This window comes from Cetorhinus maximus, chromosome 3, assembly GCF_964194155.1.
Source record: "Cetorhinus maximus chromosome 3, sCetMax3.hap1.1, whole genome shotgun sequence".
Lineage (NCBI taxonomy): Eukaryota > Metazoa > Chordata > Chondrichthyes > Lamniformes > Cetorhinidae > Cetorhinus > Cetorhinus maximus.
In genome coordinates, this window is record NC_135881.1 from 188,240,613 (window position 1) to 188,268,213 (window position 27,601).

A 27,601-nucleotide genomic window follows, 5' to 3' on the forward strand; every position below is an offset into this window, starting at 1 on the left:
CTTTTACACTTATCAACCCTCGCATTCTCCACAGAATCACAGTCCATTTGGTTTCACTTTTCCCCATTTCACCAAGTAGTAACTTCGGCTGACCACTTCCAGGTGTTTCCTTTAACTTTCAGAGAGTTTCTTAAATCGACCACCTACAGTAAAGCCTGTTCCAATGATTCTTCTTCACCTTGGTCATGCCAGAATGAATCTCCCAACATCCTTAGATGGCTGCAAAATGCGTCTCTTTGACTACACACCATCTCCCTCCTACATCCGGCAGTGGTAGCTCACAAAACCAAGCAGCCTCTTCTTTCTGATGACCACACAAAGCCTCTGTTGTCTGTCTGTGTTAGTCATTGATTTGTAGGGAAGCCTGTAACCTGATCTCCAAAATGGCATCCTCTGCCCTCTCCCCCAGGTGTAATGCATTAACCTCGCATCCAGGTAGAAATGCTAATTAGCTATCCCTTATCCCAACTCTATTTCATCTTAGAAGTTAATGGATAGCTAACAGCACAGCTGTTTACAACCTGTTACCAACTACACCTTTCTGGGATTTTGAGAGACTCGGATCTATTCATTGTAAGTTCAGAGACTGCTGCCATTGTTTCCAAACAAAAATACCTTATACCTTCTTGTCAGTAAAACAACCTAAGCCTTCCTTTGATGCCCAGCAATTAAACCCAGGCTTACTGTCAGGCAAACTGCAGAACTCATCTTGACAATATCATAAATCTTTTTGAATCTAATGCTGACCTTAACCTCCTTAGTTAGTGACAGATTGATCACTCTTCCCATGAAGTTTTTACTTTTCAATGGAATACATATTAGTTGAAAATTATGAATTATTTCTTTAAATGTTCACTATTGCTTATACACCATCATACTATATAATCCTGCCAACTCATCCCTCATACCATTGCAATTGGCTTTATTTAAGTTCAATACTCTAGCTTCAGACTTCTGTACAGCACTGTCAAACTCAATGTGAGATTTTATCATATTATGATCCCTCTTCCCCAGAGGATCCCTTACAATGGGATTACTGATTAAACCTGTCTCATTACACAAGACAAGTTCTAAAAAAGCCATTTTCCTGGTTGGGTTCATGATATGTCGTTCTAGGAAACTGTCTTGAATGCATTCCATGAACTCGTCTTCCTTTTGCCGATTTGATTTGTCCATATAATTATTGAAGCCGCCACCATTGTTGCATTGCTTTTGGTGCAAACTCTTTTAATTTCTTGAATTGTACTCTGTTCAACAGAATAGCTACTATAAACTACTCCCAACATTGTTTTTTGACCCTTGTTATGTCTTATCCTCACTCACACTTCTTCTAAGATAACATCCCCCCTCACAAATGCCTGTAAGTCATCCTTTCCCACCCACTCCTTTTCCATTTTGCCTGCCTTTAAGTGCACTGGGTAGATGGGGTATGGACCTGGGGGTGAAGATCAGTGCTGGGTTGGTGGTGGTCCACGTGTACTCATGGCACAAGGTCGCCTCCACCCCCAACTCCCCCCACTCCCTGCAACGCCACCACCATGGGACATCAATGCAGTATTAGGAGTTGGCATTCTAGTCTCCACTCGCTGACTGGATTGGGGCCTTAACCCAGCGTTATGATTCCCCTATATCCCCGTATAGACCATTAGCGTTTAATAAGGAATTCAAAGACTCAGCGTTTTCTTAAAAAACAACTTTACTGTATATTAAACAAAGGAAGTGTGACTAATTTTACACTATCTTAGGGAATTACTTATTCTTTACATCAAACAGTACAATCACACATTTATGTATGTCAATTTATACTTTAGATACTTCAGAATAAAATCCTTAACTTAACCTTTCCTTTTCCACTATGACTTGCTCAGAATGTCTTTGGCTACTTATCAGGTTCTTGAAGATTATACACTTTCTTGGGACAAACTCCAAATTTTTCCACAACTGCCTTCTAAGATCTGAGACTTTTCAGCTTGAGACTGAGCTTCTTTCGCAATTCCTGTGCAGTGGCTTAAACAGAAAATTAGAAAAATCCCTGTTTTCTAATTGCCCTATTCTTCTAGTCCACACCTGTACCACAGTTCCTGGCAGATTTCCCTCTCTCCCTGATTCTAACCTGAACTGTTTGTTTTCACTATGAGGGTTATTGTAGATTTCTTCCTCCAACTCCAAGCTAGGCAAATCCTCCAGCCTCCTTTCCCTTATGAACTCTGTCTCCGAACTGAACTGCTGACTGCTTGCTTCTCTGAGCAAAAACACGCACACCAATAAATTAAATAAAGGAACATACCTAATCCCCCACAGCCCATCTCCATGGCAATTTAGGAAGTTCCAAACAGGAATGTAAATTTACTATCTTTACCTTCAAAACAGCTCCTATATTTTTTGTGATCCTAATGAATAATTTACCTCTCTAATGAAGTTAGTGACCCTTTCCTCCAGACTTGCTAGTTCCACCAAGAAATTCCCTTATTTACAAAGGCACTTCTAGTTTCTTTTGATATGAGAATTACATGAATAATCTAATTACTTTATTGAAATAACTGCAGACTCAAAAGTTCAAAGATAGGTCATCCATTGTTTAAGTATTCGCCATTCAAATTCTGACCTTATTAAATAACCACTTTGAACTATAACTAACCCGGATCTGTTTGAATTGCATTTACGTTGGTTATCAGTTTCTCAGTCAGAAGATTCCATTTATCTTACATTTAACACTTTAATCCCCAACCTAAAAGTTATATTCTGAAAACTAAAAGTTATACCTCTATAACACAGGAATTATGGAATCAGATATTTGCAACACCAGACATGCGAGAGACATAATTGCTCAGTAAAATTAAGCCTCTCTCTTCGTCTTCTGAGAGAGATCTGAAGTTTTTGGATTTATCACGTACTATCTCTTTGAGGGACACATTTTCTACACGCACAAATATAAATAATTGCTTTCAGGTAGGAGACTTAGAAAATATTTATTTAACATCTGGAGGCACTTTTATAAATTTGACGTGTATTTTCCAGCATTTTTCTTTCAATTGCTGCTTTGTGGGCCTGGTAAGGCCTGGATTTTTGACTGTCTGCTGATCTGGACTTGGTTCCAGAGTGCAGCACTGCAAGGCCCCAAAGCAGCTGTTGGTTTTTGTTTTAATATTGTGCTCAGCAGCCCCGCCTGCTTCCTACAAAACAGCACTCATTGGGTGGAATCCTGTTGAGGCGTCGGTGGTTGGGGGGTGGGGGGGTGGGTCTCGCCTGCTGGCTGAAGCGTCAATGAGAGACTGCACGGCCTCTCTTCAGGAAGGCCTGCCGAACCACAAGCCAATCAGACAGTGGCGAGGCCATCAGCAGGCCTACCATGGGAATCAGGACCCTGGGGCGGAAGTCCAATCAGAGGCTGGCAGCTCTTGTGTACTCAGCACTGCCACTGGGGAGGGCATGGCTGCTGCCAGAGGAACAGGCACTGGAGACCCAGGATTATGGAATGATCCGGGTAAGTAATGTGGCGGGTGGGGTTGGGGCTTTGCGAGGTGCAGGTCATGGGGAGAGGGGTGTAGTGGGGTCAGCAGCATAAGCAGAAGGGTTACTCTCGGTGGGAACTGCCCTTCCTGATGTAGAATCCCTCGATCAGGCACTGAGTGCCTTTGATCATGGGATCCTCCCCACTCTACCCAGAGGTGACAAGCTGGCCACACAGTTTTAACTGCTGTGTATGCCACATGATGACAGACCCATCTGCAGCTGAGTTAATAGCAGTGACAATAGGATGAGGCCCTTAAGTGGTCATTAATCGGTCATTTAAGGGCCTCAGTAGGTGGCGGGCGGGGCAGTCGACCATGGGCCTTCCCACTCAGAACTTAATTCTGGTGGAGGCAGGTAGGTAATAAGGTTCCAGTATGCCACCATCCTGCCTAATTACATGCCCTTCCCACCTCCAAGGTTGCCACCAGCAAGAGCAGAAGACTCTGCCCATCATTTTTAACAAGGTAAGTAATCCACTATTGTCAAAGGCACAGAAAACACTAAGCATAAACAATTTCAGCACTACAATTACTGAATAGTTTGTAAATTTTCCTATACTCAACTTTTGTATAAAATATAAATCATATGCATAATACATGCATAATATAGGAATAATGACAGAACATGTTCCATTCAGTTAATTAAAGGCATATAGAATGGAAGATTTATGGTACACATTGTTTCATAAACAACATTTTGTGATTAAGTTCATTTAATTTGTCTCTATTTCTATAATTTTAAATGATCAAATACTGAATATGATTTTGCAACCAAAATATTGAAATACAAGGAAAATAAACATTTTAGCATCCAAATGATTCACTGCTGAAGCAAGGTCATGTCAAATTTCCTATCTGCTATATGACTCCCTGTTACTAGGGATGGTTTATATTGATGGAGATGGAGTACCAGATGATGGCATTTTCATCTTTGTGACCCACGGTTTAGAGACTCAACAGAACCAGAGATCTACAGATTAACCAGATTTGCACAAAGTGGGAAAGAAGTTATTTTAGAAAAATAGAAAAATAGAAGCAGGAGTAGGTCATTCGGCCCTTCGAGCCTGCTCCGCCATTCAATATGATCATGGCTGATTCTCTATCTCAACACCATACTCCCACTCTCTCCCCATACTGCTTTGGAGTCTAGAAATCTGTCTATTTCCTTCTTAAATATACTCAGTAACTTGGACTCCATAGCCCTCTGTGATAGAGAATTCCACAGGTTCATCACCCTCTGAATGAAGAAGTTTCTCCTCATCTCAGTCCTAAATGGTTTACCCCGTATCCTGAGATTTTAACCCCTTGCTCTAGATCTCCCGGCCAGAGGAAATAGCATCCCTGCATCCAGTCTGTCCAACCCTGTCAGAATTTTATATGTTTTAATGAGATCCCCTCTCATTCTTCTAAACTCCAGTGAATACAGGCCTAGTCGGCCCAATCTCTCCTCATACACCAACCCTGCCATCCCAGGAATCAATCTGGTGAACCTTCACTGCACTCTTTCTATGGCAAGTTTTACCTGCTGGCCACAGTGACGGGTTTTCATGCCATGTTGTCCCATTCCCGCTTCATTAATTATGCAGCCATAGGAAACATGGCCTCCAAGTTCCCTGCCATGTCATAATGTCACCGCTTCCTCACGCAGGACACCATAGTTAAACTACAACTGCGCGCGCACTTCTCAATGCTTGCGGACCAGGTCTGCTCCAGTGTAGACATGGCCCCAAAAGCCAAGAAGACTGCAGCCCCCCCGGTTAAGTGACGCATGCCTGGGATGCCTTCTGGTTGCCATGGAGGCCTGCCGCGATGTCCCCTATCCCTGCTTTGGCTGCAGGAGGTCCATCAGTCTCATCACTCCGGCTTGGGAGGTGGTGGCAGAGGTGGTCAGTGCCAACACTGTACACAAGAGGTTGACCGTCCAGCGCAGAAAATAGATGAATGATCTCATCCGTGCCACCAGTATAAGGCAATCATCTCATCACTCTAACCTCACACACTCACAAGGCCATCACACATTCACTGGCATCTCACTCACTGCCAGCTCAAGGGACATCACCACTCACTCTCACACAGACCCTCACATCTCCATTTGACCTTATCTCCTCTGGAGACTGCCTCCTCAGCCCTCACCATCTTGAGGTCACTTGCACAGATCAACATGTTCCCCCACACACACGCTGGGGTACTCCCCTTCCCCAGTACAGCCCTTGCCCTGCAGCCTCTTCCCTTGCCTGAGGCCACTTCTCCCCTTTCCCCAAGCAAGCCCTAGCCCTGCAGCAGTTGAAAAGCCACCCCCGCCTTACAGCTGGCCAGGTAGGTAGGGACCTGCCCCTGAGTCCCCCTAAAAATGATGTGGTTCTGTCTGTGAAGCCTGGCGCTGATGACCATGAGTGGTGCCCGAAGCAATGTAGGGAAACAAACCTCGAAGCCCTGAGTGAAGTGCAGCTCGCCAGGTGCACACCGCTTATGTACAGTTGTGAACGCTGATGTTCTCGGATGATCCAGTGTGGAGGGATGATTCCGGCGAGCTGGGTTCATAATGAGATGCTAATGTATTGAAATTAGGTTCCTGACATACAACAGCAGGAAGCACGGCCCATCATTGACGGGTTTCTCAAGGCTCTTCTTGGCATCACAGTTGCTCTGTACGTGTGAATTCTCAAAGTGGGGGAGGGTCTCTTTCGATGGGTGGAGTTCAAGGTCAGCACAAGTAGTTGACTAAAAGGGGACCCTAATAATTTTGAGGCAACTGGATGTCAAAAATGGTTACTTCTGTTCCCCTCTCTGTGGTGAATGTTCCCAACTCATGAGTTTCATAACATCACGGTCCCAGTAATGCGTGGAGCTGCTGTGTATTCTGTGCTATTTGCCATCGACTGCAGTCAGAGCGAGGGATGAAGGGAGGGAGGGAGGTGGATGCCTCCAAGGGGCCTAGCTGGTGGAGGATAGCCAATTTGCCTCTCCAAATCTTCATCCTCCCAGGTGAATGGTCATGGCTGACAAGGGATCATGTGTTAGTCTTTTTATACTGTCAAAGCAATGGTCTCTACAGAGTTTTGGGGGTGGTGGAGACAAGCGGAAGAGTGTCCGCTTGAGGCTTCTTGCACATGGCTCTTCTCATCCTGGTCAAAGGGCAATGTCTACATATGTAATCATGTATGAATGGGAGGAACACCCATCTCTGGTCCTCCAGGATGGCCTTCACCTGGAAGGGGTGGGGTGAAGATGCCATGTCTAGACTGAGGCCATGTGAAGGGCTTAGCACTGGCCTGCTGATTTTGAGATGGAGGGAAAATCTGTAAAGTGTTACGATCCCAGCTGAGGTTACCACTGGACAAGCCTGATCCCTGGGTGGAACCCAGCTTGATAGATCCTAACTTTTATTTGTTTGTCTAGATATGTGGAGATGGGGCTACTGAACAGAACTACTGGAGTCAGCTGATGAACTTTTAACAAAAGAACAAAGTATTTATTAAACAAGAAAAGATGAACTATATTACATAACTCCTTCACCCACAACTATACCTTTACAGATATATACAGATTTGTAAAGTTAACACAGGTTGCAAAAGTTATCTTATACTCTAATGTTCACACTAAGTACTCAGTTCATATAAACCTATGGTGACCTATGGTCAGACAGACCACACTCTGAAACCAAGTGACAGATGCCACCTCAACCAGATGCTATAGATCTCTCCCCAACTCACTCCGGATGCGTGTCACACCGTGAGCTAACCTGTCTCACTGAACTCCATCTTTCACACAAGGGTTTCCAATCTCCACTCTCCAAGAACTCACTTTGGAGTCTCCTCCCAAACCAACACTTTTCTCTCAGACGTCTTCTGCAAGGGTTTGCCTCCATGGTTTTGAACACTCCTTCTGATGTTCCTCTTCCCTGGGTCACCACATGCATTCAAGTTGTCTTCCACACACTCTCTCTCAGCGACTCAGCCATCAACAGTACACCACTGCTTCACATGCACATAACAAAGAGTTACAGACCTTCAGTTGTCTCTTTGGACCTTTTCCCAAGCCTTTATCTCTTTAAGCTTGAAGCTTGCAGCCTTTCTCCCTGCTCCTTATTTTCACTTCCACAGAACAGGACCTTTTCCAGGTTCTTGTCCTTCCTTCCTTAGACTAGAAGGTCTTCTTGGGACTTTCTCCTGTCCCACTCACCTGGATTCTTGGGGACTTTCTTCTTTAGCTTGGGACTGGCTATCTGTCCACTTTGCTCCAATCTCTTCCTGGTGGCTACTTTCAAAACCAACTGAACTCAAACAGCTTCCAAGTCAAACTGCTGTTTCCAGTGTGTGTGTCTGTGGGAGGGGCCTGCCTGTCTGGACACCTGTTGCTCAGTAACAGCCCAATTTTTTCATTCTTGTTTGTTTAACTCAGCTGCAACACTCTCATTAGAAATGCCGTAAAACTCTCATTAGAAATGTAAGGACCTTTTAAAGTGAAACTAAAATTCAACTTGACCTTTTCATACACAGATATAGAAACACAAATCAAACTTAAACATTAAAGCTGAAATTCATTCCTAACACTCACAAATACCAATATAACTTACTTAAACTATCTCCATTTCCTAGCAAAAGGACATGCTTACTTAATGGATGACTCCAATTTGTTCACAGATCTACCGAGGTGTCGATGATGTAGGCTGCAGGCCTTGGTAATGGCTCTCATCCAAATGAGGAGAAGGAAGACCCATCACCATTTGGCACAGGAACCACGAATGAACAAGGGCCTTAGCAGAAAGTCAAAAGGGGCAATACGGTCAAGAGGCTGGTGAACATGGCGAGCATTGGCCATGGGTGCATGGCCGGCAGCGTTCTTATTTAGAGATGAGTGAGAGGCAATGACAGAGGTGTTCTCGTATGTCCTGGGATGTGGTTGCTCACACCTGCAAGTTTCCCCAGTATGAGCAGTGGCCATAAGGATTCTGGGGGAGTAATGTGGAGCTCCTGGCCTGCATTGAGTAAATATCTGTCTGGGTGCCATTTAAATATGGCGCCAGGACGTTTGGCCCCATGAGATTTGCCCTCAACTTCCTGCCCGTCCCACCACAAGATTTGCTGAGCTCCACCCTGATACATAATTAATGCGCTGAAACGTGGAAGATCTCGCGTGATCACCTGCCCCGCCGCCCAGCGGGAATTGTGCCGAATTTCCCACCCGCAACCGTGCTTAGCCTCCAGAATGGAAAGTCCTGCCCAGTATTTTAATTGCTTTATTTTTGGTGGCTTTCCCATTGAAGTCTGGAGGGGGGTGGGGTGTGGTGAGAGTGGGAGTGGCTTAACAGTGCACCCTGTGGAGACGCAAAGGGCGGAATTTTCTACTCCTGCCAGCAGGGGGAATCATGCCGGGCGGGGAGCAAGACTTGGCGGGAGGCCGAAAATCAGTTTCCTGACATTTGCATCTCATGAATTCTCATTAAAAGCCCAACACACTGCTAACATGTTCCCCTCAAAATTTAGCGCCCAACCGGCAGAAGTTTAGAACATTCTGTTTCACAACTGTACAAAAATGGCGTGCATCTGGCGAGGTAGACTTTTTCCCGGACCTTGACGTCAGTAGATGCTACTTTCGCCTTCCTTTCACACCGTCACTGAGAGATATTAGCTGCCCGTCACACACTCTGCACCAAGGCTGGGCAGAGGGAGGGGTGAGACCAAGCCAGGACTGAAGCAGGAGTCAATGAGCGGAGTGGAAGAGTGAATGGCTGTCCGGCTGCTGTTCAAACATGGCGCCCGGATGTTGGAGCCTCTTTTTCCTGTTATATTCATTCATAGGATGTGGGCATCGCTGGCTAGACCAGCATTTATTGCCCATCCCTAATTTCCCTTGAGAAGGTGGTGGCGAGCTGCCTTCTTGAACTGCTGCAGTCCGTGTGGTGTAGGTACACCCAGAGTGCTGTTAGGGAGGGCGTTCCAGGATTTTGACCCAGTAACAGTAAAGGAACAGTGATATAGTTCCAAATCAGGATGGTGTGTGGCTTTGAGGGGAACTTCCAGGTGGTGATGTCCCCGTGCATCTGCTGCCCTTGTACTTCTAGATGGTAGCGGTCGTGGGTTCGGTAGGTGCTGTCGAAGGAGCCTTGGTGACTCCCTGCAGTGCATCTTGTAGATTGTACACACTGCTGCCACTGTGCGTCAGTGCTGGAGGGAGTGAATGTTTGTGGATGGGGTGTCAATTAAGCGGACAGCTTTGTCCGGGATGGTGTTGAGCTTCTTGAGTGTTCTTGGAGCTGCACTGATCCAGTAATTGGGGATCACACTCCTGACTTATGCCTTGTAGATGGTGGACAGGCTTTGGGGAGTCAAGAGTTGAGTTACTTGCTGCAGGATTCCGAGCCTCTGACCTGCTTTTGTAACCGCTGTATTCCTATGGCTAGCCCAGTTCAGTTTCTGGTCAATGGAAATCCCCAGGATGTTGATAGTGGGGTATTCAGCGATGGTAATGCCATTGAATGTCAAAAGGTGATGGTTAAATTTTCCTTGTTGGAGATGGTCATCACCTTGTGTGGCATAAATGTTACTTGCCACTTTTCAGCCCATGACTGGATATTGTCCAGGTGTTGCTGCATTTATACATGGATTGCTTCAGTATCTGAGGAGTGGCAAATGGTGCTGAACATTGTGCAATCATCAGCGAACACCTCCACTTCTGACCTTATGATGGAAGGAAGGTCATTGATGAAGCAGCTAAAGATGGTTGGGCCTAGGACACTACCCTGAGGAACTCCTGCAATGATGTCATGGAGCTGAGATGATTGACCTCCAACAACCACAACCATCTTACTTTGTGCTAAACCGGTGGAGAGCTTTACCCCTGATTCCCATTGACTCCAGGTTTGCTAGGACTCCTTGATGCTACACCCGGTCAAATGCTGCCTTGATGTCAAGGGCAGTCACTTTGACCTCACCTCTGGAATTCAGCTCTTTTGTCCATGTTTGAACCAAAGCTCTAATGAGGTCAGGAGCTGAGCGATCCTGGCGGAACCCAAACTGAGCATCAGTGAACATGTTATTGCTAAGCAAGTGCCTCTTAATAGCACTGTTGATGACCCCTTCCATCACTTTACTGATGATCAAGTGTAGCCTGATGGGGTGGTATTTGGCCAGGTTGGGTTTGACCTGCTTTTTGCATACAGGACATACCTGGGCAATTTTCCACATAGCCAGGTAGATGCCAGTGTTGTAGCTGTACTGGAACAGTTTGGCTAGGGGCATGGAAAGTTTTGGAGCACAAGTTTTGACTACTGTTGCCGGAATATTATCAGGGCCCATAGCCTTTGTAGTATCCAGTGCCTTCAGTCCTTTCTTGATAACATGTGGAGTGAATTGAATTGGCTGAAGACTGGCAACTGAGTTCTGGGGACCTCTGGAGGAGGCTGATATGGATCATCCACTCAGCCCTTTTGGTTGAAGATTGTTGCAAATGTTTCAGCCTTATCTTTTGCACTGATGAGCTGGGCTCCCCCATCATTGAGGATGAGGACATTAGTGGAGCCTCCTCCTCCAATGAGCTATTTAAACGCTCATCACCATCCAAGACTGGATGTGGCAGGACTGCTGAGCTTACATCTGATCTGTTGGTTGTGTAATCACTTAGCTCTGTGTGTCACTTGCTGTTTATGCTGTTTGGCATGCAAGTAGTCCTGAGTTGTAGTTTCTCCAAGTTGACAGCTCATTTTTAGGTATGCCTGGTGTTGCTCCTTGCATGCCTTCCTGCACTCTTCTTTGAACCAGGGTTAATCTCCTGGCTTGGTGGCAATGGTAGAGTGGGGGATATGCCAGGCCATGAGGTTACAGATTGTGTTCGAGTACAATTCTGCTACTGTTGAAGGCCCACAGCACCTCATGGATGCCTAGTCTTGAATTGCTAGATCTGTTGGCAATCTGTCCCATTTAGCACAGTGGCAGTGCCACACAACACGATGGAGGCCATCCTCAATAGGCCATAACCTCCGAGCTCCCCAGCGTCGTATTGGCGGGGTACCCCAAAGATACACTGGGGAACCCCCTTCAGAAGTTCCCAGGTAGGGTTTGCTCGGCAATTGCCCGGAAGTACTGTCTTCCCCTGACAATTGCCCTGCACTTGTTCCCTGCACTGGGAACCATCTGAAAACTGTGATTTAAATCACAAACTTCAGATGGTTCTAGGTGGTTTATATCAACATTTACCCAGAAAAAGTTAGAAGAATTAAAAACTCTCCTGACTTCTGGGTAACTACTGCACGGACCCATACCGATCCTCCCCACAGAACTGCCCCCATCCCCCCAACCTCCCAGTGATCTCGCCCCAACCCATCGCCACTCTCACCCCTGACCCCCCCGGGATCTCCCAAGGGACTGCACCATACGATATCCAAGGGATCTCCCTCCGCCCTCCTGACTACCCCCCCATGGATTCCCCCCATAAACAGGGGGACTCTTGCTCCCCAACCAGATCCCACTCACCACCACCCCCCCCCCACCCCCCCAGGTGCCTGAGGCCCGACACAACCTGAACTTACCTGATCCCCTGCTCCCAGATGTGACTTGAACCAACCTGATTCCCCCCTCCCAGGCCTGAGCTGACCCGACCCTGCCCCCCGACCTCCCACCCAGGCCCGAACTGACCCAACCCAATCCCCCCCATCAAGGCCCGACCCAACCCAGCCCCTGCCCAACATTCCCCTGATGCCCAATCCCCCAAACCTCCCTGATCCCCGAATCCCCCCACCGAGACCCAACCATCCATCCAGAGGCCCGATTCCCCACTCCCCCAAGGCCCAGTTCCCCAATCCCCAGGGCCAGATCCCTCCAAGGTCCCACAGTCCCCACCCTCCTGAGACTCAACTCCCTGCTAACCCCCACACTACTGAGGGCCAACTCCCCCATCCCCACCCCGAGGTCTGACCCTCCCGAGGCAAGATTCCCCACCCCACCGGGGCCACAACTCCCCCACCCACTCCCCCCAAGGCCCAACTCCCCCACCCACTCCCCCAAAGGCCTGACTCCCCCACTCCGCTGGCCCTGAACCCCTCACCTCCCAAATTCTACCCACTTACCTTATACCCTTACATTCTTCCTGGCCTGTCCTGGACATTTAAACTTAATTGGACCTTTAAACTTACCTGCTTTACAGCAGCTAGTGGAGTAGCTTCATTCCCTGCGATGGAGCTGTACTCGACGCTTGGTCCCGGCGACACACTGCACTACCCGGATCTGGCCAGGCCTGAGTCGGAAGGCCGGGCATGACAGAATTTCGGCTAAGTAACTGGGATCAGAGTGGCAATTCGACACTGATTTCCGCTCCGACGAAGTTCAGGCCCAATGTGAAGATAGCAGTTCATCTCCACCAGTGTGGTGCTCACTCCTACTGGGCAAATGCATCTGCGGCAGGCAGATTGGTGAGGATGAGGTCAAGTATGTTTTTCCCCTTTGTTGGTTCTCTCACCACCTGCCGCAGACCCAGTTTAGCAGCTATGTCTTTTAGGACTCGGCCAGCTCGGTCGGTAGTGGTGCTACTGAGCCACTCTTGGTGATGGACATTGAAGATCCCCCACCCTAAGTGCATTCTGCGCCCTTGCCACCCCCAGTGCTTCCTCCAATTGATGTTCAACAGGGAGGAGCACTGATTCATCAGCTGAGGGGAGGGAAGGGGATTCTTCAGCAGGAGTTTTCCTTGCCCATGTTTGACTTGATGCCATGACACTTCATGGGGTCCAGAGTTGATGTTGAGCACTCCCAGGGCAACTCCCTCTTGACTGTATACCACAGTGGTGCCACCACCTCTGCTGGATCTGTGCTGCATGTGGGACAGGACATACCCAAGGGTGGTTATAATGGTGCCTGGGACATGATCTGTAAGGTATGATTCTGAGAGTATGACTATCAAGCTGTTGCTTGGCTAGTCTGTGGGACAGCTCACCCTATGAGGTTATGGTGGAGTGGGCCACTTCCTGCCTGCTCCTCCACAATATTCAACATGCCCCTCGCGGCTGCATAGTTAATGAGCTGAACAGTGCAAGGTCTCGCGTGTTCTGCCGCCCTGCTCTCCAGTGGAAGTCACTCAGACTTTCGCTTCCGCCACTGGATTTAGTCTCCAGAATGGAAAATTATCCCATAGAGTTGCTGATAGAAGCTTCTGGATTTTCTGTTATTCTGTACATATGTGGACTCCAGAACATGATAGCAATTCCAGTGGGGTAGAAATGGTGATCATTGTATCGGCATCATTACCACTGCAAAATCCAAACCAACGTGTTCAGTGATGGCTGTCAAGGGAGTTACTTTAGTAGGTGAAAGTTTTGATATTTTTCTAGTGTAACAGATTTTGTTATTTCAAACATGGAACAAATTCTGATTTCCTTGTCACAGAATCACAGAATCACACAGTGCAGAAGAGGCCCTTCAGCCCATCGAGTCTGCACCGACACGTGAGAAACACCTAACCTACCTACCTAATCCCATTTACCAGCACTTGGCCCATAGCCTTGCATGTTATGATGTGCCAAGTGCTCATCCAGGTACTTTTTAAAGGATGTGAGGCAACCCGCCTCCACCAGCCTTCCAGGCAGTGCATTCCAGACCGTCACCACCCTCTGGGTAAAAACGTTTTTTCTCACATTTCCCCTAAATCTCCTGCCCTTCACCTTGAACTTATGCCCCCTTGTGACTGACCCTTCAATTAAGGGGAACAGCTGCTCCCTATCCACCCTGTCCATGCCCCTCATAATCTTGTACACCTTGATCAGGCCGCCCCTCAGTCTTCTCTGCTCCAACGAAAACAACCCAAGTCTATCCGACCTCTCTTCATAACTTAAATGTTTCACCCCAGGCAACATCCTGGTGAATCTCCTCTGCACCCCCTCCAGTGTAATCACATCCTTCCAATAATGTGGCGACTGGAACTGCACACAGTACTCCAGCTGTGGCTTCACCAAAGTTCTATACAACTCCAACATGACCTCCCTACTTTTGTAATCTATGCCTCAATTGATAAAGGCAAGTGTCCCATGTGCCTTTTCACCACCCCACTAACATGCCGCTCTGCCTTCAGAGATCTATGGACACACATGCCAAGGTCCCTTTGTTCCTCAGAACTTCCTAGCACCATGCCATTCATTGAATACTTCCTTGTTAAACTACTACTTCCAAAGTGTATCACCTTACACTTTTCAGGGTTAAATTCCATCTGCCACTTATCTGCCCATTTGACCATCCCGTCTATATCTTCCTGTAGCCCAAGACACTCAACCTCACTGTTAACCACCCGGCCAATCTTTGTGTCATCCGCAAACTTACTAATCCTACCCCCCACATAGTCATCTATGTCATTTATATAAATGACGAATAATAGGGGACCGAGCACAGATCCCTGTGGTACGCCACTGGACAGTGGCTTCCAGTCACTAAAGCATCCTTCTGTCATCACCCTCTGCCTCCTACAACTAAGCCAATTTTGAATCCACCTTATCAAATTACCCTGTATCCCATGTGCCTTTGCGTTCTTTAGAAATCTCCCATGTGGGACCTTGTCAAAGGCTTTGCTGAAATCCGTATAAACTACATCAACTGCATTACCCTCATCTACACACCTGGTCACCTCCTCAAAAAATTCAATCAAATTTGTTAGGCATGACCTCCCCCTGACAAAGCCATGCTGACTATCCCTGATCAAACCTTGCCTCTCCAAGTGGAGATAGATACTCTCCTTCAGAAATTTCTCCAATAGTTTCCCTACCACTGACGTGAGACTCACTGGCCTGTAGTTCCCTGGCTTATCTCTACAACCCTTCTTAAATAGCGGAACCACATTAGCTGTTCTCCAGTCCTCTGGCACCTCCCCCATGGCCAGAGAGGAATTAAAAATTTGGGTCAGAGCCCCTGCGATCTCCTCCCTCAGCAGTCTGGGACACAAATCATCCAGACCTGGAGATTTGTCCACTTTTAAACCTGCCAACAGCTCCAATACCTTGTCACTCCCTATATCAATTTGCTTAAGAACCTCGCTGTCTCTCTCCCCGAGTTCAATACCTTCACCCTCATTCTCTTGGGTGAAGACGGACGTGAAGTATTCATTCAACACTCTAGCGATGTCCTCTGGCTCCACCCATAGAATGCCCCCTTGGTCCCTTATGGGCCCTACTCTTTTCCTGGTTATCCTCTTCCCATTGATATAATTATAGAATATCTTGGGATTTTCCCTACTTTTACCAGCCAGAGCTTTCTCATATCCCCTCTTTGCTCTCCTAATTGCTTTCTTAAGCTCCACCCTGCACTGGATGGTGCAAAGAAATCGACAAGTTGCAAAAAAATGTTTTGGATTGGGAGAGAGTAGATTTTAGTAAAATAATCTCTCCTTACTGCAGTAACGGATTCCTTAACTAATAACGCAATGCCTCCTCCTCTTTTACCCCCTCCCCTGTCTCACCTGAAGATTCTATATCCCGGAATGTTGAGCTGCCAACCCTTCCCTCAACCACGTCTCAGTGATGGCTACTATATCACAATTCCACATGTCAATCCTCACCCTTAACTCATCTGTTATACCTGTAATACTCCTGGCATTAAAGTAGAGGCCATCCAGCCTTGCCTTACTCCCTTGAAGTTTATTGCAGCTGTACTCCCTCTGGCTTGATTGTTTTACTGTATTATGATGTGTCCCTATTCTGCTAACATTCTGTGTCCTCTCCCCTTGCCGAATTAGTTTAAACTCTTCCCAACAGCACTAGCAAACACATCCGCAAGTATGTTAGTCCCGCTCTGGTTCAGATGTAGACTGTCCCGCTTGTACAGGTCCCATCTTCACTTGAAATGGTCGCAGTGACTCAGGAATCTAAAACCCTCCCTCCTGCACCAACTCTTAAGCCACGTATTCATCTGCGCTATTCTCCTATTTCTGAGCTCTCTAGCACGTGGCACTGGGAGTAATCCAGAGATTACAACCCAAGAGGTCTTGCTTTTTAGTCTACTGCCTAACTCCCTGAATTCTTGATGCAAGACCTCATCCCTCTTTCTACCCATGTCATTGGTACCAACATGTACCATGGTCTCTGCCTTATCACCCTCCCCCTTCAGGATGCCCTGCAGCTGTTCAGTGACATCCCGGACCCTGGCACCAGGGAGGCAACACACCATCCTGGAGTCACGTTGACGGCCACAGTTGTGCCTATCTGTCCCCCTGACTATAGAATCCCCTCTTACTATTGCTCTTCCTCCCTTCCTTCCCTCCTGTACAGACAGGCTGCTTATGGTGCCAGAAGCTTGGCTCTGTCCGCACTCCCTGGAGGAACCAGCGCCCTCATCAGCCTCCAAAACAGAATACCGATTTGCGAGTGGGATCCCAGGGGACTCCTGAACTACCTGCCTGTTTCTCTTGGACCGCCTAGTGGTCACCCATTCCCTTCCTTCCTCAAGTCCCTTCATCTGTGGTGTGACCACCTCTCTAAACATGCTATCCACGATGCTCTCAGACTCGCGGATGCTCCACAGTGTCTCCAGCCGCCATTCCAGCCCTAAAACCCGAGATTCCAGGAGCTGCAGCTGGACACACTTCCTGCACACATGCTGGTCCCGGGCACTGGAAATGTCCCCGGCTTCGAGGAGTACGAGGAGCGCACCATGGCTTTGAGCGCTCCTGCCATGACTTATCTCTTTAAATTAAACCTTTTAAGTCATTTACTCTAGGGCCCTTCTTTCCTGATCCTCATTACTGCAGAATATACAAACTGTAAACCACAAAAAGACTTTAAACTGTAAGCGATTAAAGTAGTAAATATCTTACCCACTACTTACCAATGATTCCTTTCCCTTGTAGTCTCTACTGCTACAGCACGCTCTGAAGGTTTAAGAAGTTGGATAGCAAGGAAAAAATGCAAAGAGCACCTCGTCCCCTATGCACTGAATTCCCGCTTTGCACCAAATTCCGAATACCCACTCTGGCTGTGCCCCAGTCAGGATGTGCTCACTCTCCTGTTCGTGTGCAAGCACACTGATGTCACTTATATGTGACATCATATCCATTCTAATGACATGCTACTCGCAACAACAGGCACTTGTGTTACTTTTGCTATGGGTGAATTACTATGTTTATCTAACACTGAATGTTCAGACAATTGCATATTTTTTAAATGATTTGCCTCAAGATTTCTTTTAGTTTGGGAGGGACTTTGATTAAACACTTGATTGCATTCTCACATAGGAAAACATTAAGGCCACAAAGGGAAGAATAGCTCTGGATTCCTGGTGTGGATTGGCCACTAATTGGACCTTCTCCTAGATGGGCTGCAACCAAGGCTGGGGAGCGTCTCTTGGAGTTGGACTAACCTGGAGTGGCACAGGCTAGACCCGCAAATAGAAAACTAATTATCACAGATCTTCCAGGACCTATGTATCTCACAAAAGGATTCTACCTTATTGAGGAGTTGAAATAACTAACATCAAACAATAAAAAAGTTACATTTCTTTCAAAACACTACCTATTAATCCATTCATCTGTAAACCAATCCTGTCAAATCGTACAAGGAATTCATTGGTTTGTACATTCATGCCCTGTCCTTGACTTAAAGGTGCTGTATATGTTATTTTTAAATGCTAGTAGGTCTGAGCTTTAACTGAAATATTTCCACTCTTTCAATATTTTAGGTGTTGTAATTCAGACGTGGATCCTCAACCACTATCGTGTAGTACGGTTGGAGTTTATAGATCAGGTGGTGATGTCATACGGAGGCCTGCGAGGGTCTATGGCGTTTGCTCTGGTGGTGTTGCTGGATCTGCAGCACGTACATGAGAAGCGACTGTTTGTCAGTACGACCATCATTGTGGTGTATTTCACGGTCATCATCCAGGTAACCATCAATGTTGTACTGTCCAGAAGCTCCAAGGTAATTCAATCAATGGAGATTAAGAGTTATTTTATCTTTCAAATGAAATGTTAAACTGAGGCCTGATCTGCTCTCTCAAGTGGATATGAAAGATCCTATGGCACTATTTTGAAGAAGGGCAGGGGAGTTCTCCCCAATTTCCTGGCCAATATTTCTCTCTCAACCAACACCATTCAAACAGTTGTTCTCACTGTAATCACAATGCTGTTTGTAGGAGCTTGCTGTGCACAAACTGGCTGTCATGTTGTTATAATGATATAAACACCAATCGTTCATAAAGAATTGTGTAAACACATTGTGGGCTCATTTATTTAGACTAGGCACATGAGAACAGTTATAGAAAGCTTTAAGACATCAGAGCTGTGCTGTGTTCTTGTCACAGACAAAAATGAAACTGGATTGCACGATACACTTCCCTTCTAGTGATGACGTGCTGCTGTCCCTTAAGGACATATTACAACACTGATTGCTGTGTTTCCTACATGACAACAGTGACCATACTTCAAAAAGTACTTTGCTGGCTGGGTGAAAGCACTGTATAAATTCTGTACATTGTATAATAATTTTTCTTATTACAGAAATCTAAGTGATTGTCATGAAGAGATTAATGTCCATAATGTTATTGGAAATTATTTTAAAATTGGAATTGTAGTAGGGTAAAATCTTGCACCTAGCTGACAGACGTCAAGCGATGTGTTTATATTACTAATAAAATTGGTGGAATGAAAGGATTATTGTCAGGAGAGGAAAAATTTTTAAAACCTAGAAATACAATGGAAAATTTATATTCAAAGGGGAAGGTAGGTATAAACAGAAAGGAGTTTGTGTGTATAGGTCAGAGGCATGTAAGATCTAACCAGCCTGTAAGGCAACAACTGTGTCTGCAAATTGAAAGGAACCTCATTTTGAATTTGTAAGGTCAAATGTGCTTTGCCTGGTGTCCATTTAAAGTCTATGGGTTATTGTTACCTTGGTGGAGATTTACCTGGGAGTGATTAATTTGGGGATTTGTTTAAAAGTTATTGTGGTAGTAATTTGTAGATGTGTGCATGTGTTTAATTTGTTGTCAAATTAAAAATGTTTAATTTATTTTTATATAAAAAACCTCTTGAGGCTTGGTGGTTTTATTCCTGAATTCAGAGCTGCAACTCAAACATGCCAATTGTAAATATAGGTTCTGACAGTTGTTCAAGTTTCCCTCTGGGATTTAAATAACTCAGCCTTTACCAACTGCTGTGTCATAACAGGGATTTTAAGCATTGACCATGGGCAGAATTTTCTGCCAGCTGGGTGGGCGAGCCCGACCCAATCTCTTGTGGGCGGGGAGCCGATCCCCGCCAGAGAAGCGAGCCCCGCCACCATTTTAAGTGGGTGGGCCAATTAAGGCCCACCCAGCGTGACGTCTGGCGGGAAGCGCTATGCGCTCCCAGTGCGGGCGGTGGGGGGGGGGGGGGGGGGGGGGGGGGCAGGGGAGCGGGGGTGGGGGCGGATTCCCCAAAAGCGAGAGTGCACATCTCCCTGAGGCTAAGTGCTGCCTCAGGGATATCGCTGACACTTTTAAGAACATTAAAAATAGAAAAAAAAATCCTTAACATGTCCCCCTCATGCGACAATGTCACATGAGATGGGACATGTTCATAATTTACATTATAAGTTTATTAAACTTTTTAAATCCCTACATGAAACCTCATCCTGCTGGTGGATGAGGTTTCATGTTTTTTCTATTCCCCACCGGGGCTCCTGGCCTGCCCGCCAACCTTAAGGTTGGACGGGCCGGTCCTTTAATTGTTTCAATGATCCTGTCAATGGCCTCAATTGGCCATTGACAGGTCGGCGGACGGACAGCTGATTTTGCTGTGCCCCCGCCTTCCTGAAAATTTAAATGGGGCAGGATGACGTTGGGGGTTCCCCCCGATGTTATCCCACGTCGGCGAGCTGGCCCCGCCCCCTGCTCGCCCACGGCAAAATTCAGCCTCATTTGTTGAATGTGCCATATTGTAGATGGAGTCTCTTCTTGACATTATGGGGAACTGAAGCTGTCATTAGGATAAATCTGGACCCCAGGATGTGAAACTCTTTCGAGTTACCAACAGTCACAGATTGCAACTCTTTCGAGTACAATCACAGTTCTTGGTTTCCGGGAGTGGGACATGAACCCACAACCCTCTGATTCAAAGGCGAGGGTGCTATGAACTGAGCCACCTCCAGGATGTGAAGTTGTAGTGTCATGAAGTAGCTTCTAATTGAATTGCATGAGTTTCGATGGGCCTGAAATCAAGTTTAGCCTGTATAATTAGTTTGTTGCCCCTTTGATGATGGCCTCCAATTTAGGTCTGGCAGTTTTTAAATTGAAAAGGAGAGCCTACTTTTGGTTAACATTGTTTTAACACAGTTTTGTAATAGCAGGTGATGCTCATGAGTTGTGTGGTTCATGTCTCTTGGTACTTCATTTTGTATAAATGACATGTTCCAGTTTGTGTCCTCTGTAATTCCAGGAAGAGGTTCAAAGCTAAAACTGCAACTGGAGCAGTTTGCTTTAGGCAGTCATGTACACTGGAAAAGAATAAAGATAAAAGTGGTAACTGGAGTATGAGTGAGCAATCCACCAAAACCCTCTATCAGTTATGCTTTTATGGAAGAGTGGAGTAATACAGAAGAATTCAACATTACACATGGAAGGATTATGTTCTCCTAATCTGTTCTGTATGGAGAGAGATACAGACCTCAGTCAGTAATGTATGAAGATTGCTAAAAAAAAAGGGAAAATTTGGTGTACTGAGTATTCTGAATGAGTGTAAGAAAGACACTGTTTCCTGTAAACTGTGACATGGAGATGGAAAAATGCTTGCATTTTTATAGCATCTTTTGCAATCACAAGACATTCCAAAGTACTTTGCAGGCAATAAAATACTTTTGAAATACAGTCACTGTTGGAATGTAGCAAATGTATGAATGAATAGATGACTTCTGTTGTGAATTTGCTTGTATCTGATCAATGGAGTTTATTATTTTCATATCAGAAATGTTGTGCATTCTGCTCACTGATGATGTTGAGCTGATTGTGATATTTTGCAGGGGCTGACAATCAAACCTTTGGTCAAGTGGCTGAAAGTAAAGAGGAGTCAGCAAAAGGAGCCTTCACTCAGTGAGAAATTTCAGGAAAGAGTAAGTTCAGTCTTTGAACATCTAATCACAGAATCACTGAATCACAGAATTGTTACAGTGTAGAAGGAGGTCATTCAGCCCATCATGTCTGCACCGGCTCCCTAAGCATTTTAGCTTAGTACCAATCTCCTGTCTTTTCCCTGTAACCCTACACATTGACTCTATTTAAATAATCACCCAATTACCTCTTGAATGCTTCAGTTGAACCTGCCCCCACCACACTTCCAGGCAGTGCATTCCAAACCCTAGCTACTTGCTGGGTGAAAACATTTTTTCTCACCTCGCATTTGTTTCTTTTGCAAAACACTTTAAAACTGTGCCCTCTGGTTCTCAATCCATTTACGAGCGGGAACAATTTCTCCCTATCTACTCTGTCCAGACCCCTCATGATTTTGAAAACTTCTATCAAATCTCCTCTTAGCCTTCTCCCCTCTAAGGAAAACAGTCCCAACTTTGCCAATCTTTCCTCATAACTGAAGTGTCTCATTCCTGGAACCATTCTCATTCTTATGCACTCTCTCCAATGTGTTCACATCCTTCCTATAGTGTGGCACCCAGAACTGTACACAACACTCCAGCTGAGGTCTAACCAGAGTCTTATATAAGTTCAATATAACCTTCCTACCCTTGTACTCTATGCCCCTATTAATGAAGCCTAGAATACTGTATGCTTTAGAAACAGCCCTCTCTACCTGTCCTGCCACCTTTAGTGACTTATGTACATATACACCCAGGTCTCCCTGCTCCTGCACACCCATTAGAATAGTACTCTTTATTTTGTACTGTCTCTCCATGTCCTTTGTATCAAAGTGCATCACCTTACACTGCTCGGCATTGAGCTTCATCTGCCACTTATCTGCCCACTGCACCAATGTGTCAATGTCATTTTGAAGTTCTACACTGTGCTCCTCACAGTTTGCAATTCTCCTAAGTTTTGTGTCGTCTGCAAACTTTGAAATTGTCCCCTGCACACCAAGATCTAGATCATTTATATATATCAGGACAAGCAAGGGTCCCAATATTGACCCCTGGGGAACTCCATTACAAACTTTCTTCCAGCCCGAAAAATACCCATTAACTCTCTGTTTCCTATCCCTCATCCAATTTTGTATGCACTGTCCCTTTTATTTCATGACCTGTAACTTTCCCCATAAGCCTGTTGTGTGGCACTGTATCAAACACATTTTGGAAGTCCATTTACACCACATCAATAGCCTTGCTCTCATCAACCATCTCTGTTACCTCTTCGAAAAACTCCAGCAAGTTAGTTAGACACGATTTTCCTTTAACAAATCCATGCTGACTTTTCCGAATCAATCCACATTTTTCCATGTAACAATTAATTATATCCTCAAAAGTTGTTTCTAGAAGTTTCCCCACCACCGAAGTTAAACTGACTGGTCTGTAATTGCAGGGCAGATCTTTACAAGCTTTTTTGAGCAAGAGCATAATGTTTGCAATTCCCTAGTCCTCTAGTACCTCACCCGAATCCAGGGAACATTGAAAGATTATTGCCAGTGCCTCTGCAATTTCCACTCTCACTTCCTTCAATATTCTTGGACGCATCTTGTCTGGTCTTAGTGCCTTATCAATTTTAAGTATCAACAGCTTATCCAACATCTCCTGCTTATCAATTTTAAACCCTTCTAGTGATTGAGTTTCTTCCTCTAACACCATGGCCTGGGCAGCATCTACCTTGTAGGTAAAGACAGATGCAGAAGATTCATTTAACACCCCAGCCATGCCTCTTGCCTCAATCAAAAGGGGATTTTTTTGATTAAATCCCTACTCCTCCTTTTACCACCTTTTTACTATTGATGTGGTTATAGAATGCTTTGGGATTTTCTTTTATGTTAGCTGCCAGTCTTCTTTCATAACCCCTCTTTGCTTCTCGTAATTGCTTTTTCACATCCCTTCTGAACCTTCTGTATTCACTTTGGCTCTCAATTGTATTTGCTACCTGACACCTGCCATAAGCACACCTTTTCTTCTTTAACTTAATTTCTATCTCCTTTGTCATTCAGGGAGCTCTGGATTTGTTTGTTCTACCCTTCCCTTTTGAGGGAAGATACCTTGACTGTGACCAAACCATCTCCTCTTTGAAGGTAGCCCACTGTTCAGCTACTGTTTTCCCGCCAACCTTTGGTTCCAGTCTATCCGGCTCAGCTCCTTCTTGCCCCATTGAAGTCTGCTCTCCACCAATTGAATATTCTTACTTTGCATTAACCAATGTCATTTGCTGAGTTTTTCCAGCAAATTTTGGTTTTGGTATTGGTACATGCAATGTAACTCTGATTTAGAATTCGTTACTTGATCCCTTACGCCGACTCCATCTACTAACTTACTATTCTCTATTTTAGTGCTATCTGTCTTCCCCAGCATTGCATGCACCTGGTATTGCTTTCTAATATTCTTTCCTTGTTCTCACACCCCAGCTGAGTTATTTTAAACCCTCCCCAACAGCACTAGCAAAACCCCCTGCAAGGAACTCAGTCCCGGCTCTGTTCAGATGCAACACATCCGGCTTGTACAGATGCCGTGTCCCCCAGAGTCAGTCCCAGTGTTCCAGGGATCTAAAGCCCTCCCTCCTGTATCATCTTTCCAGCCACGCATTCATCTCTCTTAACTTCCTATCTCTGTACTCACTTGCACATGGAACTGGGAATAATCCAAAGATTATCTTAGAGGTACTGCTTGCTAATTTTCTACCTATCTCCCTAAATTTCGATTGCAGGACCACACTGCCCCTTCCCACCTATGTCGCTAGTGCCTCTGGTTGTTTGCCCTCCCCCACAAGATTTGTCCTGCAGCCGTTCTGTGACATCCTTGACCCTAGCGCCAGGGAGGTAACAAACCATCCTGGAGACACATTGGTGGCCACAGAAACACCTCTCTCTTCCGCAACTAAAGAATCCCCTATCAGTATTGTCAGTACGCTTTTCTTCCTCCCCTCCTGTATAGCTGGGCCACCCGTGGTGCCCAGAGCTTGGCTCTTGCTGCACTCCTCCAAGGATCCATCGCCCTCACTGATATCCAGAATAGAAAACTGGTCAGTGAGCGGGACCTCTGGGGACTCCTGCACTACATGCCTGTTTCTTTTGGACTGTCTGGTAGTCACCCATTCCCTATCTGCCTGCTTGCCCCTAACTTGCCGCATAGCCACCTCTCTGAACATGCTATCCACATAGTTCTCTGCCTCACGGATGCACCCCAGTGACTCCAGCCTCTGCTCAAGCTCTGAAACGCAGAGCTCAAGCTTGTGCAGCCAGTGACACTTCCTGCACATGGGCTCGTCTGGGTCACGAGAAGTGTCCACGACACCCCACATGCCACAGGATGGGCATTCTGCTTGACTGAGCTGTCCTGCCCTGCCTTAACTTTAAGCTTTTAAGTCACTTTATTTACTTTAACTTTAGTTGCTTTTAATTACTTTAACTAGAAAGTAGAAATTCTTTGCCCTTACTTACAAATCAACTCCCTCTCCTGTGCCTCTAAATTCTTACTTTCCCTGTGCTAGTTTAGAAATTTATGTTTTTTGAAATTACTGGGAAGGAAACACAATCCCTAACAGCAGCTGTTCAAGAACCAATCAACTCATGACTTTCCTGTGATGTCACTCTCACACTTTTTTTCAAATTCACCGAGCAGTTCAGAAAGGGTGCTCCCACCCATGTCCAACTCCCCTTGTCCTCGGAAGGTAAGTGATAAATGTGTTGATGGAGAATCCTTTCATAAATGAGCACTCTGGTGATGCACTTGTGTCCATTTCAGAACATGTCATTGGCATGACTTCAGTGTCACTACTGCTGTGATGAAAGCTGTCCCTACCTGAAAACCTTGACAGAGTTGAAAATGGCGCAATGACAGTATGATGCTTTGACAGAATTTTGCACGTAACAGTGTTAACTTGCACTCGGTTGTGAAACTCTGCATTCAAAAGAGGTTTCTAAGTCATCATTTGATATCTGAAAGTAATCAAATGGAGGAACTGACCTGAAACCACATCAATAGCGATCATTTATTTGCTTGTAACCATAGAAAGCACATCAATTGTGAGCAGCAATTGACATCACCTGACATCATTGGTGTTAAACCCTCATGGATCAGTGATTGCCCAGCTCCAAAGTGTGCTCATAGCAAGTGCTTGGCCTGGTTAAGCACACAGATAGAATGTTGTTGGAAATTAACTAAGCCCCCATAGCTATAGCAACTAAGGTTTAGCATGTTGTTGACAGCTAATGTTGAAGTTTAGGGAATGATCATTGTACCATCTCCAACCTGGATTAATGAATTTCTTCATTTTCTTTAAAGTTATCTTGGGATTTGGGTGTCAATGGGAAGACTGACATTTATTGACCTGAGAAGGTGATCATGCAATTGACTGGCTTACTTGGTCAATACAGAAGGCAGTAAAGAGTTGCTCAAGTCACACAGAGGCCAGAACATACATTTCCTTGACAACTTGACTGTAATGAACTAGTTGTGCTCTTATGACAAACTGACAGTTTCAGTGAAAAGTCACTTGATGCCAGTTTTTAATTGCAAATGATTAAAACTGTATTCATGATGGGATTTTAACTCACTATCTAGATTACAGTTCTAGTAGCATAACAATTACACCATCATACCTGAGTAATAAGTGGGTGCAGCACGCCAAAGATACTTCCCCTCTGCTGCCCCCAAATCCCTTAAAATAGTATTATTGCCATGAAGACCAATTTAAATTGAACATCCTATCCTACAATCCGGCAAACTCTCTGACAACTGACAGAATGTATGTATCGATGAGAAACAAAATCTCAATGTCGAGCACAATTAAGTATTTAATTAAAAAAAAAATTCCCATGGAACTCAGGGAGACATCTTTCAGGTCCTGAGGGGGCAGGTTTAGAGGTGGGACCAGGTGCAATATTTGAAATGTGTGCGACGGGTCTCCTCCCCAACGCATTCCCGGCTCCAAGCGATCCTACAGCAGTGATTACCTGCTCAGCAATGGTGTGCAATCAATTAGGCCAATTAAGGGACCAACTGGGACAAGTTGTTGATGCTGGGATCTCCCTGGATTCGGATGAACCCCACCCCCCCACTTTGTGTTGTGATGCCAGCTGAAGTTTGGTAGGGGCCCCAACACACAAGAGCCATCGGGGCTTCCTCTCACTGGCCGCACAAATGCACTGCGAAAGCGCAAAGACTTCTGTCTCAGTGATAACCCTTCCTGAGGAACGGTTTCCCTTGCACGCTGATGTCTCAAACCTTTGGGGCTTCCTTTTTTCCCCAAATGTTAATCAGGCTTCTGACAGCACCTCCATTTTGGGGCACCCTCGCATTCTTCTAGCTTCCTCAGCAGCACCCCCACTTTGTTGGTGGCGCTGCAGGCCGGCTGATTGGACCTCCCATCTTGTGAACCTCCCCGCTGTCCTTAATTGGCCAGCAATTGAGGAGGTAGCCTGTTACTTGTCTGGAAGATTACAACTGTTGGCACACCTCTGATCCACGTAAGGTTGGGACCGGGAAATGTTCCCGATGCCTGAAATTTTTCATAGGGCATAAAATTCTTCTGCCCATAGTCTTTAAACAAAAATCAGCTTTAGATTCACAGGTCTTTTTAAATCGGAATTATTATGAAATAGATTTTTTTTTGGACAGAAAAGAATATTTCGTTAAGGGTATTTGAAAGAACTATCCTTGTATCATAGCTTTGTAAGCGCAATCATTTTGACTTCCGCACATGTAATGAATTGTGTCTGTCTTTTAAGGCATTTGATCACATTATGTCTGCAATAGAGGACATCTCAGGGCAAACTGGACACAACTATCTTCGAGACAAGTACGTAAATTTACTGATAGATTTCTTCAGTGTTCTTTAAATGTTGAGTGCGGTTCATTAATGCTGCCCTTACTGTGTAACCTACCAATGCGCCTACAGTCTCACTTCCTTTCTGTAACAGCACAATTTATAACTCCATGCCTGCTAACTGATTTCACCTTAGATTTTTCCACTTTTCAGTTCTTTTCCTGTCCTCACAATTTTGTTAGTCTA

General features: G+C 45.5%; 1 protein-coding gene across 1 annotated transcript in view; it reads left to right on the forward strand.

The window, feature by feature from the left end:
- The window catches only part of LOC144674427 (sodium/hydrogen exchanger 3-like), a 159,520-nt gene that overhangs the window by 92,811 nt on the left and 39,108 nt on the right, over positions 1 to 27,601 (forward strand). Inside the window, exons 7-9 of the mRNA XM_078535794.1 lie at positions 18,158 to 18,360; positions 21,472 to 21,561; positions 27,318 to 27,388. Of these exons, the coding sequence (XP_078391920.1) occupies positions 18,158 to 18,360; positions 21,472 to 21,561; positions 27,318 to 27,388 (364 nt within the window). The remainder of the gene's footprint in view (positions 1 to 18,157; positions 18,361 to 21,471; positions 21,562 to 27,317; positions 27,389 to 27,601) is intronic.